The sequence below is a fragment of the Brachypodium distachyon genome, chromosome 2, assembly GCF_000005505.3.
Source record: "Brachypodium distachyon strain Bd21 chromosome 2, Brachypodium_distachyon_v3.0, whole genome shotgun sequence".
NCBI lineage: Eukaryota > Viridiplantae > Streptophyta > Magnoliopsida > Poales > Poaceae > Brachypodium > Brachypodium distachyon.
In genome coordinates, this window is record NC_016132.3 from 52,820,118 (window position 1) to 52,833,161 (window position 13,044).

A 13,044-nucleotide genomic window follows, 5' to 3' on the forward strand; every position below is an offset into this window, starting at 1 on the left:
TCGACGACGACGACCGCAAGGGGCCAAGAATTTTCGTGTGACGCATCGGGCTGGGCTGGGCTCCGCGCTTTCGATGGCAGAGCCGATAGTCCAGCCCGGAACAGTCCGGCCCGCGTGATGTCGGTCCACAGCTGATACGGTAGGCCCGGCCCAAATAGATGAACTCATCCAAACTCCAAATTCCAAAACGAGCACTTCTGTATTTTTTTTCAAACGAGAAACCAATCGCGACAACGTTGAGGTTAAGGCATATAGATCACGTCGTGATGCAAATAGGTCAAGGATTTGCAGTAGATGGGATTGTCAGAGCACAGACTCGAGGAACCAAACAGTGGCGACATGGCCCAGTGCAGGGACCGGCCTTGAATGATTGATCCAGCCTTCAATCATTCGAGGCCGGCTTAAATGGCCACGGCCCACGCCTCGAATTGAATCAGGCCGCAATTGCGTCACACCGATGGAGCCGCGTGTGAATGCAGGGTTGACTACAAGGGTTGCGTCTTGCGTGCGCCGTCTGCCTGGGCATGGCAGCAACAGACCAACAGTAGATCCTTTTATGACGCACATGACCAAGTCATTCTGCCCGGACGAGCGACCGCCACCGACCCGAGCCCCCGTCGACGAGAACGTGACATGCAACGGCAGACCACGCAGCTTGCTGCTTACGCGTGCGTCCCGTCCAAATGCCACGGCAGAAGATGCGAATCCACCGGTTTAAATCCCTACCACGTCCCCGTGTTTCACCAAAGAAGGAAAAAATAGGACAAAGAACAGGGCATGGTGATGGCATCCAAAGAAAAAGGGAGCACGAAAAGTGGAGCCCCAGCCAGCATCACTGCATCAGATTGCTGCTTTTGAGCTCAGGTTAGGCACAGGTACAGCGACACCAAAGATCCACAAATACCATCCAGAAGAGCAAAGGTCAGTGGTTAGTTGGGTGGCTGTCACCTGCTGGGCGGGGTTTGGTAGCACTAGCACCATTGTACACTCCATTGCAGGCAGCCTTAAATTTGGCTTCTTCCCAACTGCCGATGTGACTGCTGAGAACCCCTGGGTTCATACTGCCCGATCTTCGCTGCCCTGGACAGGATGTAGCTCTCGCACCGATTCGTTTCTCGTGTTTTTTACTTTACCCCATGCTGGTCTGTTGCAGCCTTGCAGGCAAACGAGGATGGCGAATTCTCACGGAAGCTTTTCAGAATTTCCCTGCGCGGCGCGAGACCATCGCTAGACGTTCTTCACTTGGGGGAACGTTTTCATGGCTCACTCACATGTCGCGTTCCATAGGTGGCATCACAGACGAGAGCGCCTCCCTTTTATCGATCGAGCGGTCGTTGTCGCCGGACGCCGGCCGTTGCCTCGGTCGTCGGTTACTCGGTCGATGTGCACGCGTAACACTTGCTACTTCCGTTTCATAATTCTTATCTCAACTTTGTCCAAAAATGAATGTATCCATTCCTAAAAAACATTTAGATACATGTAATATTTCGACAAGAATTATGAAACGGAATGAGTACGTATTCTAGGATGACGTTGCGGGCAGCGTGGAGTCGCTGTTCTCTGAGACTGTGAGCCATGTAATCGTGTTGTCACGTTGATCCAAAGTCCTAACTCTAACGTTGAAGAATGTACTCCTTGCTCCATATTCAAGGCAATAGAGTAAAATCTCTATCGACTGAGTGGTAGACAAAGTAAATACGAAGAAAACGGTTGCAAGTTGCACGAGTCCGAGTTAAGATCGCGTAATACACACACGATTGACAAACCGACGCTAAGGACGAGCAAGAAGAGCCTCAGAAGCGTACGAATCCATCTTTAAAGACACCTTGCAAAACATCAATCGCAGTCTAACCAAAGCATTGGTACAGTACATCACGCGTAAAGATTTAATGAGGCTGGCCACAGAGAACACTTGAAAAAAAAATCTGGACATATAAAATTCAACTTTGAAATAGTGGTCAACGTAATAAATTTAGTGTTACAAGGGAAAAAAAGGGTCGATAAAGCGACGACAGAGACGACCAAATGGTGAACGCCATCCCCGCCCACACCCACATTGAAACATATGTGCTTCAACGTGGGGTTGTCATAAACTAGCGGAAAACTCTTCCCACTGACAATATTATTTTTGCAAACTTACCAACAATTGTATAAATAATATTTAGTACATGTATATAAAAGTTATAACATTGAAATGTGTTTCTCAATTCAAATCCAACAATGTTAATATTGCGGCACAATAATCACATACTACTAATGTAATTTTGGTTAAAATTTGCATAAAATTCTGCGCACGTATTACAAACCCGGACTGAGAGTAATTAAGCAATACAATGAGCGGTGTCTTTAAGTTGACCCAACATTATTTCTCAACACTAAACCGAATATGAGCCGTGATGTAGTAGAGTCATCTCTCTCTCTCTCTTGTTCATATCAACAATTTTCAAAGGAAAGTCAAGTTATAATCAACCCTTGTGGATGCCCAACTTTTGGTAGTCCACGAATCGTATCCTCTGACATTGCGTTGTAATGTTAGCGCCATCGGCGAAGCCAGATTTCATTAGGTCCCGACCCATTGCTTCAAATCATTAAAATTATCGGGGAAAAGCCTGGCAAAACTTTCGAACCACCAAAATCAACAAAGAAAAGAACTGCCACACCCCAGGCCGCGGTCCAAACTTTCCCGGGCCTGTCTCCGCTCCCGGTTAGCACCTAGTATTGCCCAGATGTGGTAATTCATCGTATATATGAGCCATAAAGCTCATTTCCTCTAAACATTCACTATTGATTAGCCAATTAGAACAAAATTTCCATGCGATTTTAATTAAAGGAAAATAAATTGACTACGGACACATCCGGTGCAAATCTGCAAACTATCAACGTGGACCATCTGATCTAAAACGTGTTGTGCAGATAAGAGACGCGGATAAAAACCGCATCGACTTAGACATGTTTTTCACATTACCACTTGTACTTATCATACACTGTCTCATCTCTCATCTGAACAGCATGTTATTATAGATCCAATGGTCCGATTCGACGGTTTGCAAATTCGTACGGAATGAAAGATGATAACTTTCCCGATCGCCTATAGTTCATCGCGCACGTTCCCCACTTCCTCCCCCTTGGGAAACCGCAAACTGCAGCTAGAAAGAAATAAGCCCGCAGGCTGCATTTGCCAAACCCCACCCGGGCAGCGACCCGTGACGCGTCACGCCACGTCGGCATGATCCCCTCCGCGTCGTCCTCGTCGGCGTGGGCTTGAACCGGCCGCCGGCTACGCGTCCCCAACACCACGTCCCCAAACGCCCCCACCATACCGTTAACCCGACAGAGTTACTGCTCCTCTACTCCCTCTCTGTCTCCGCCTCCGTGTGTGTAGGCTGTAGTCTAGTACTACTTCCTTCCTTCAGTTCCTTCTCTTCTCCCCCCATCAGCCCAGCCGCGCAATGCCGTACAAACCCTAGCCTCCCGCCCTCTGATCTCTCCGCGCTGCCATGGGCAACTGCTGCCGCTCGCCGGCCGCCGCCGCGCGGGAGGACGTCAAGTCCTCGCACTTCCCCGCGGCCGCCGCGAAGAAGAAGCCCCACCAGCCGCGGACCGGCGCCGGCGGCGGGCAGAAGCGGCTGGCCGTGCTGGGCGAGGACGGGTGCGAGTTCATCGGCGGGATCGACGACAAGTACGTGCTTGACAGGGAGCTCGGGCGCGGGGAGTTCGGGGTGACGTACCTGTGCATGGATCGGGACACCAAGGAGCTGCTCGCCTGCAAGTCCATCTCCAAGCGGAAGCTGCGGACGCCGGTCGACGTCGAGGACGTCCGCCGGGAGGTGGCCATCATGCGCCACCTGCCCAAGAGCCACAGCATCGTGTCGCTGCGGGAGGCGTGCGAGGACGAGGGCGCCGTGCACCTCGTCATGGAGCTCTGCGAGGGCGGCGAGCTCTTCGACCGCATCGTCGCCCGGGGCCACTACACGGAGCGGGCCGCCGCCAACGTCACCCGCACCATCGTCGAGGTCGTGCAACTCTGCCACCGCCACGGTGTCATCCACCGGGACCTCAAGCCCGAGAACTTCCTTTTCGCCAATAAGAAAGAGAACTCGCCACTCAAGGCCATCGATTTCGGCCTCTCGATTTTCTTCAAGCCTGGTAAGCCCCCGGAATCTAGATCCGATTCCCAATTTGGGAGAATCGCGCACCGGCAGTTCTGAATGTTTGTTAGCTGTCGTGAGATTGATTGGTTCATGGACTATTTTGGGTGGAATATTGGGTAATGGACATCTCTGTAGCAAAATGCAGTCGCTGTTGCTGTGTAACCTGAACAGAATTTGGTGTCTCTTTCATTGGGAACTTACGATTCTCTGAAAGAATTTGGGCAAGCCAGTGAATGCAACTGTAGGTACGCACAGCAGTATTTGGATGGATTTAGTGATCTTGCACACCTTGATATGGTATTTGGAAGAATTGGTGATCTCTCATAGAGTAGTAGCTCAGCCAACCTTTTATTCAATTGTATTAGCCTCGATAGTTTGAACAGTGTGTTGTGGGTTCTGTGATTGGTACTTTAGGTCCAGGATCTAGGATGTTTCTAGTGGGCACCTACTATTATTAGGATCTGGAAGAAACAAGTGGTGGAAGGTTAGTTGCTGCTAAATCTAGTCATTTTAGCACATGCAGTGTTATCGGTATATTCAGTTCTTCAGTATGTGGGTGCGCTCAGTGGGCTGTACTTGGGATAAAGTATATACTTAAATTTATTAGTATTTAGGTGTGGATGCTGGATGTGTACACTTGGGGAAATAACGCTTCATAATGCTGATAGCTGCAGTTGCTTGCTTGCTCACTGTGATGACCGTTCATTAATGTAGTACCATACTGAGGAGGATTGGGACAACATGAAAGTAAGGGAGATGGGTTTCAGTAGAAGGGGATGGACATAGATAGGGAGGGTTTTGTATAAGTAAGGAAAGTTAAAGCCTAGCTCCGCAAGGAAATGCATTTGTTCTTGAAAAGAAAACCTCACTTTGCTAGGAAAAATACTTCATTACAGCAACAGAAACATTGCCCAACAAGGAGAGACAACTGGGCTCCCCCTCATTGGCAAGCAAGCATTCGAGTCGTGCCAAGTGTCAGTAACCGCAGGTGCAGACATGGTTCAGAACAAAACAACAAAAAATGTAGCATTGCCACACTTGGCTATTGTTCAGGTGGGCTACTTTGTCCTAGCTTAGCTGGGCAAAGCTAAATAACAAAGATCCAATGTACCCTATCTTTCGTCTTTCTCAATTTTAAGGGATATAATGTTGTCCTTTATAAGGAGGGTGCTTAACAATCAAGTCACAAGAGACGAGGAAATCAGCCAAGTCATACGAAACCCTAGAGATAAGGGAACTAATCATAATCTGGGAGACACTATTCACGCGGGTACTGTGGACATGAGCAGTACGTCTGCAATTGACACTTACATACCAGTAGTGATTATGGTTTATTAAGTAAGTTTATTGGTTGTGACTTTGGGTGTAGAGAAGGAAGAGAACAGTGATTATGCTATGTTTGAACTCTCTTTTGTGAAACTAATCGAGTTTCTTTTTTTAGGTTCTTGTCGTCGTGAGGCAGTTCTATACTTCTATGTTATCTATGTGGACAGCTGAATATTCTGTTTACTACTCCCTCCGTCCCGAATTAACTGACATGGATTTGTATAGATTCTTATACAAATTCACGTCAGTTAATTTGGGACGGAGGGAGTAGATAGCAGCATGTCCACACAAAATAGGCCGACCAGAAATTCCAGAACTTTCGTCCCTTTCGTTTGAGGAGCTCTGAAAATTTTGAAGCTACTTACATTTCATGAAAATTTACTTATATCAATATTCCACATTGCCTATGGATATCAGTGACTTAACATTACCTTACATCAAGGGAAACTGTTTCACTTGTTCCCTTTTGAAACAAGAGAGAATGGAGTACGTCAAGCCTTGCAAATGCTATTACAACATTGTTGATTTGCAGCGATTGCACGTCTGGCGTGTCTATTGTACAAATAAAAAATTAGTTTCATCCAATTCTTTCTTATGCAATTGTTCTATTTTTGTAGGTGAAAAGTTTTCAGAAATTGTCGGAAGCCCTTATTACATGGCTCCTGAAGTATTGAAGAGAAACTATGGACCAGAAATAGACATCTGGAGCGCCGGGGTTATCTTGTATATTTTACTATGTGGAGTTCCTCCATTTTGGGCAGGTATTTAAAAAAAAAACCTGAAACCTTCTTTGTCATTAGCCTTACTTTTCTGCACGAATGCTTACATGGAAATATTGCAGAGACTGAGCAAGGGGTGGCACAAGCTATCCTTCGTGGAAATATTGATTTTAAGCGGGAACCCTGGCCCAACGTTTCAGAAAATGCTAAAGATTTAGTTCGACGTATGTTGGAACCTGATCCAAAGATCAGGTTAACTGCAAAGCAGGTTCTTGGTATGTTACATGGCAGTGTGGCACATTGATATGCTACTTGCCTCTTCTCTCCAGAAACTATCCTGTTCAGCATTCATAAATTACCGCTGCATAAAACTCCACTCCTTTTCTTTCTTGTTCCTTCCAACAATATTTGCATCTCGATGGAATCTTGACAAATTTTACATAATGGCAAGTTGACAACGTATATAATTTCTCTTCAATTTGGCTGGATGGCCTCTATTTTTTTGGCTGTATACTAGGTTGCATTGATTATCTAGCGGGACCCATTTTGGAAATGTTTGCTGAGATAAAACTATTCATGGTCAGTTAGTCCTGGTTGGCCATAATATTCCTCAAGTACAGACTTGTTTGCCATGGGTGTTCAGGGTCAGTGAAGCTATTTTTCTTTATGTGTATTAATCCAATCTAGACACTAGGACAAAGAAATAGGACATGCTTGTCAAGTTCACTTCTTTAAAGAATTGGAAGTCAAAGGATGAGGGGAGTGGGTGACAAAACTTATACCAAAAGGTCTGATTGCTGTTTCGCTCTCTGCAAAGTGTGTCGTGTGTTTATGGCCGGCTGGGATAGAAGTGCTCTTACATTCCCACCAGGCACGTATGTAAGACTAAATGTTGTGTTTGATGAAATGCTGTTTCCTTTTCACACCGTTATTCTAGTCATGTGCAAATGCAAAATATACTGGTGAATGGTGATATATTGCCATTATGTGTGTTAAAGTTAATATAATCTGGCTCTCTGGAGGACTTTAGACATTGATATGGTACAAATTTCGGTATCTGATATTATCTTTGTGCATTAGAGAATCTGCATAAACTTGGACAGACAGGGCAGTTGAGAATCTCCACTAATACTTGTGCTTTGAACATGCGCCATCTAAGTGAACATGCGCCATAGACCATATTCAGTCATCATGATGTGCATTATTGTTGCCTGGGCATTTTTTAGGATATTTAAGCTCTACTCTGTGAAGGAATGTCTGTGCCTATATTGTGGTCCAATTTGTAACATTATATTACCTCAGTTCATAATTCTTTTTGAGTGTGGAAAGGCCTTCATAAGCATCTTGTCTTTTTCACCAATATTTCTGAATTCTCATTTCTGTTTCCCCCTAGTTCTATTATGTCTTGGTTTTAGTAACCTCTTGGCATCAACTTCTGTTTGTCACAGAGCACCATTGGCTTCAAAACGCTAAGAAAGCTCCAAATGTTCCTCTTGGAGATATTGTGAAGTCAAGGCTCAAACAATTTTCTAGGATGAATCGATTCAAAAGAAGAGCTTTAAGGGTATGTACCTTGCTCATTTAACCGCTTCATCCTGGTCTGACGCTCAACTATTTTGTAAGTCTATAGCAATTGCCAACCATAAGATGGTCTATAATTTCTTACTAGGTCATTGCTGATCATTTGTCTGCCGAGGAAGTTGAGGACATTAAGGAGATGTTCAAGGCAATGGATACTGATAATGATGGTATTGTTTCTTGTGAAGAACTGAAAAGCGGAATAGCAAAATTCGGCTCCCATCTTGCTGAATCAGAAGTGCAGATGCTTATCGAAGCTGTAAGTATTTCAAAATATTTAACCTTTAATCCTCTGTTTTTATTACAAAAAGTGAAGCTAGAGTGAAGTTCCTTTTTGGTGGCTAATAAACCACATGTCGGGACAATGGGTATCGAAAGATAGAGTGAAGTTCAGGAAAGCACGCATACTTCAGACCAGACTATCACAACACCATGCATTTTAAGGAAAGTTTGCATGGGATTTTGTTAAAACTTTCGTTTTGTGATAGGTATGTCAAGATGTGTTGTCACCTCGTCCATTTGCCATACAATTACACTCATTTATGTGCCAAGTTTGTCACAACTGTGGTAAGCCACACTTTTCCACAAAATGTGTGGCAAGCCACACTTTTCCAAGCATACCAGCCAAACAGCCACATGGTTTTCTGATAGTTTGGTCAGGTCAAACAATGTGTAGCTTCAAAAGATATGATACAGCAAAGAACAACATAGATGAAGGCAGTATCACCTAAAATCTAATGAGAGAGCCAACCATCATATCTTTCTCCTAGTGCCTCAGGATTCCTTGCCCTCTAGCTATTTTATTTCCATTTTCCTGTTCATATTCATGGAGTTTTCAATTGAATGCTAGATTGTCCCACATCTACCAAATATTCCAAGCTTCTGCAGCAATTAGCGTTATCATGATGTTACTTGACAAGTTGACAGCTGCTAGTCATTTTGCACCTTCAGTAGGATGTGATACATATGCCCCTATCATATTCCATAGCACCAGCAGTGTTACTATTCGACACATACTTACTTTAGTGAGTCCTAATATGGTCCAGTTAGTTCAATTCGATCAGCAGTTTCAAAAACAAGTTTAAATTACGATCGGAGATGGGGCTCAAACTAGTGACCTCAATGGCCGTAAGTGCTTTTCCACCACGGCACACAACCTTTCCCATCAGATGTGCGGTTTTGCTTGTACATTTTTCTTGACTTTACTCTGCTGATATGCTTGCACTGTTGCACAGTGTTCAACTTGTAAAACATTGCACCCGGTGTAGATTAGGTGCAAATGTTAGTGTCCTATTAAAAAATCCAAATGATATTTAATCCAGCTTGCCACTTGGCCTGGTTTATCTACCACATTCCCTTCTAGCTGCCAAAAGAGGCAAGAACTGAATACTCTGGTATCTCCCCTGTCCCATAGAACAGCTGCGCAGTACCTTTGATGCATGGGTATAGGAGTCTAGGGTATTGAGTACTGATAGACTGCAGACTGCATAGCTAGTTGATAAGCTAGGAGGACCTGGTATTATGACTGTTAACTGAGTTTCAGCAACAAGAACAGTTTTTCTTTGCATCATTTGCATATAACAGAAAGGATGTGGCAAATAATTGACAGTGCAGTGTACTCACTTCCTGTCCTGCTCAAATGAACTTATTGCATCTCTGTTTGATGTTTACCTTGGTAATTTTACCTTTCCTTCATCAATATTTATGTTTTCCTTTGGGGGCTAATTTAACAACCCCTTGAGCCATGCCATCGGTTGAGTTCTCTTTGGCAGATTGACATTGTTGGTGGTCTATGGCATCATGTCAGGGATGGAGGGTCAGGGGGTATGTCTATGGCATCATGTCAGGGTTGATGGTTGCATGAATTTAACTACTACTCCCAATAGCTAGATAAAACAGGGATATAATACTGAATTTGCTACTGTGATTAATTTGTATTATATGGTCAGTACACTTTTATTGATCATTGTTGGCAAACAGGTGGATACAAATGGCAAGGGAGCATTAGATTATGCCGAATTTCTAGCGGTCTCTCTTCATTTGCAAAGGATGGCAAATGACGAGCACCTTCGGCGGGCCTTCCTATTCTTCGACAAGGATGGCAATGGTTACATTGAGCCAGATGAGCTTCGAGAGGCTTTAAAGGATGATGGAGCTGCTGATAGCATGGAAGTGGTGAATGACATATTGCAAGAAGTAGACACTGATAAGGTGACGATTCTCTTGTATGAATGTATCCACTACAACCATTACTTTGGTTCTCACTGTCTAAAATGTCATCTGCAGGATGGCAAGATTAGCTACGACGAATTTGTAGCAATGATGAAGACCGGCACAGATTGGAGAAAGGCATCACGGCATTACTCCAGAGGAAGATTCAACAGCCTTAGCATGAAGCTTGTGAAGGATGGGTCGGTAAAACTGGGCATCGAGTGAAGCCTGTAGTATTAATACGTGCATGTAGTTAGGCATTTGGACCCACTAAGCAGAAACTCCTTTGATTTTGTCATCATTATTTTGCGTGGAAATTTAGATAGGTGGAACCCCCTGATTGTCTTACCTGTGTAATTAGTTCCCCGGGTATTTGTCACTGACAATCGCGCAGGCGGTGAATGTACGAAAGCTTTGCTGTTTGCGCCTGCATCCTCCCTTACCTGATGCCAAGTGTTGTATACAATGTTTTGCCGTAACCAGATGCAGTTTGTTGTATTGGCGTGCTACCTGTCGCAGAATTCACTGTGCAATTTGTGTCTAATTAAGCGGTGGTATCCGGTGTGATTCGAACCCTACTCAACATTCTATCGGAAAGAGAAGCTACGAAGACAATGTGCACCTAGCCACCTAGTAACACCAGAGTGCCAGACAAACAATATCTGATGCCGTCGTAATTGCGCCCAAGTTGTTCTGACCCGACGATGCTTTAGTGAGCAATAAGTCTGGGACTGATGCTGCAGGAATTCAATCAATCGATCACGTGACGAAATTCCGGAAAGCAAATGCAAATGCTGCATTCTCGTCACAAGTCAGAAGTGGGCATGCCTGAGAAGTGCACCACGCTGGACAAGCACCACGGGCCGCATCATCCGGCCGTGGAGTGGAGCATAATCGCGATATAAAGGCTTGATGCAGTTGAATTCCGGGGGCAGAGGTTAAAAGCCGGGAAGCGCACGGCTCTGTTTCGGGTAATCGGCCTGCGGTCAGAAACACCACAGCAACCGCATATATCCTCGCCCACCCCCCCCCCCCCCCCCCCCCACCCCACCCCGCCCAGTTCTGTCGCCTCGTCCGCCGCCGGAATAAATCCGTGCGCGCGCGGCGGCCGCCACACACACCAAAGGCAAAATCGACCGGACCTGACAATCATGTGGTGGTGGTGCCGAGTACTGTCGTGCGGCGTCTGCGGAGCACACGAAACGTCGTCCGGAAAGCGGTCGAAGCTTAGACATCCCGATCCAAGGCGGTCAATTCCACGGGCACGGGGCCCTGGCTCTATTGCTCGCTACGGTATAGTGTCGGAGTCAGCGCACGTAACGCTGGATCACGATGCAAGTGAGAGTGTCGCTGTCAGTCGCCCCACCACGGCGGCACCATCGTGCGGGCCGGGCTGGTGGCGCGTGGCCGACTGAGCCGTCAGTATTATATGACTGTCGTGGCACTGGCAGCTAGTAGCGACCTGAAGAGCGCCACCCCACCGTTGAGCGTAGGGTTCGTCTGTGCGGCGCGCGCCGCTAAAAATCGCGCCCCCGGGGGTGAAGAGAAACGTAAAGCGTTGCGTCGGCAAAGCCGCTCGCTCTCGTGCGCATTCCGTTCCCACAGACGGCGCCGGCGCCGGCGCGCGCTGCGTGGAGCGCTGCTGCACACCACACGGCTGTGATATGATATGCCTGCCCGCCGCAACCGCAAGTCTCCTCGAGAAGCCTACACGAGGCTCTGTGGGCTTTAGGACCATGGTGTATTTGGACGGACGCTACTTGGGTCGGGAGATCGTGACGGGAAGATCGTGCCCTATCTATCTGCTCGCGGCTGCGGGAGAGCGACGCGGCCAAAGAGGCGCCGCCTCGGCTAGCGGCGGGACCGATCTGCCCTATCTATCTGTGCAGTGCTGCCGCTGCCGACAAATTCCAAAGCGTATTCTCTGTGCCGTTTTGCCATAGCGATCTCTCTCGTGCCAATGTGCCATCACCGGATCGAGGAGGCCTCGGATCGGATTACACGATAAGGTCAGGTCAGGTCAGTACAGGGGGGCGTATGCAGATATATGCTCGTGTCTGTATCTGCACCTTAATGGATGGGACCGATCCAGCGACACGCGGCCTTGATCCGGGGCTACCATATCAAGACACAATTGCCTGACACGGAGCGTTGGATCACTAACCCGAGTGTTGGATGGCGTGCCAGTGCCACATCCTTTGCGTTGAGCTAGCTAGAGAGAAGACACCTCCAGGGTAAAGTTTGATCACAAGGTTGTATGTTTTGCAACGAAATTTTAGTGCGATTCAGTAATTCCGGTTGCCTCAAAATTAAGTTTGACTATAATTTCAGTCGTTTGATTTTTTGTCAGAGATAAGTCGATTCAGAATAAACGATGGAAAGGGGATAGTGGAATGACGTTCATATACAAATCCAACGCTCTGATATGTCTGCTGAAATTTAAGCCTTTTGTTTAAAAATCAGGTGACTAGGACATAGCCACACCCTAATAACTTATGTAAACTTGTTACTCCATCCGTCCAACAAAAGATGTCTCAAGTTTGTCAAAATTTGTCAAAATTTTGACAAACTTGAGACATGTTTTGTTGGATGGAGGAAGTATATCCTTCCAGTATGTTATTATTCTCTTTTGAATAAGAACCAAGTAATTAACTTGTGTAACTTCTGTTGGAAATTTTTATATTGTAGCATTAATATATTTTTTACAACCTTATGGATAGGAGTGAGTATATTTTTTTGGGTGAAATTTCAAGCACCGAGTCCAAAATAGTTTCAAAATTTCTGAAACTTTGATCATTCCGGTGGGAACCGAATTTTTCAGTATCTCATATTATAATCATCCGGTTATCTTTTTAACTATCTTTGGTATGCAAAATGTTGGGAGTGTATGTGCATTTCCTTGTAAATCTGAAAAAGAAATGTCTATGCTACGAGTTAGTAGCATAGACAATTTAACGGTACATGAACTCTCGCATCCTACCTTGCCACGGATCTTCTCCATAGCTCCCGCCGCCGCTAATCTCTGTTTTGGCTTTATCCCAAACCTTTTGTCCCCATCA

The 13,044-nt window shown here is 45.9% G+C and overlaps 1 protein-coding gene across 2 annotated transcripts; it reads left to right on the forward strand.

The window, feature by feature from the left end:
* Positions 1 to 3,328: 3,328 nt before the first annotated feature.
* On the forward strand, positions 3,329 to 10,506 carry LOC100826115 (calcium-dependent protein kinase 3). Of its 2 annotated transcripts, XM_003564485.4 has the most exons (7): positions 3,341 to 4,146; positions 6,095 to 6,238; positions 6,319 to 6,471; positions 7,645 to 7,760; positions 7,866 to 8,033; positions 9,755 to 9,985; positions 10,061 to 10,506. In XM_003564485.4, exons 1-7 carry the CDS (start codon positions 3,498 to 3,500, stop codon positions 10,208 to 10,210), a joined length of 1,611 nt encoding a protein of 536 aa, XP_003564533.1. In that variant the 5' UTR covers positions 3,341 to 3,497; the 3' UTR covers positions 10,211 to 10,506. The 2 variants fall into 2 exon arrangements, with proteins under 2 accessions (XP_024314665.1, XP_003564533.1); XM_024458897.1 differs by having other exon boundaries at positions 3,329 to 4,146; positions 9,755 to 10,506.
* Positions 10,507 to 13,044: the final 2,538 nt, after the last annotated feature.

Bases quoted from the DNA above. Each gene is read 5' to 3' on its own strand.
- LOC100826115 (XM_024458897.1), top strand. From the start codon at position 3,498: ATGGGCAACTGCTGCCGCTCGCCGGCCGCCGCCGCGCGGGAGGACGTC. The intron at 6,239-6,318 runs GTATTTAAAAAA...GAAATATTGCAG, and splicing joins AGTTCCTCCATTTTGGGCAG to AGACTGAGCAAGGGGTGGCA. The intron at 6,472-7,644 runs GTATGTTACATG...TGTTTGTCACAG, and splicing joins AACTGCAAAGCAGGTTCTTG to AGCACCATTGGCTTCAAAAC.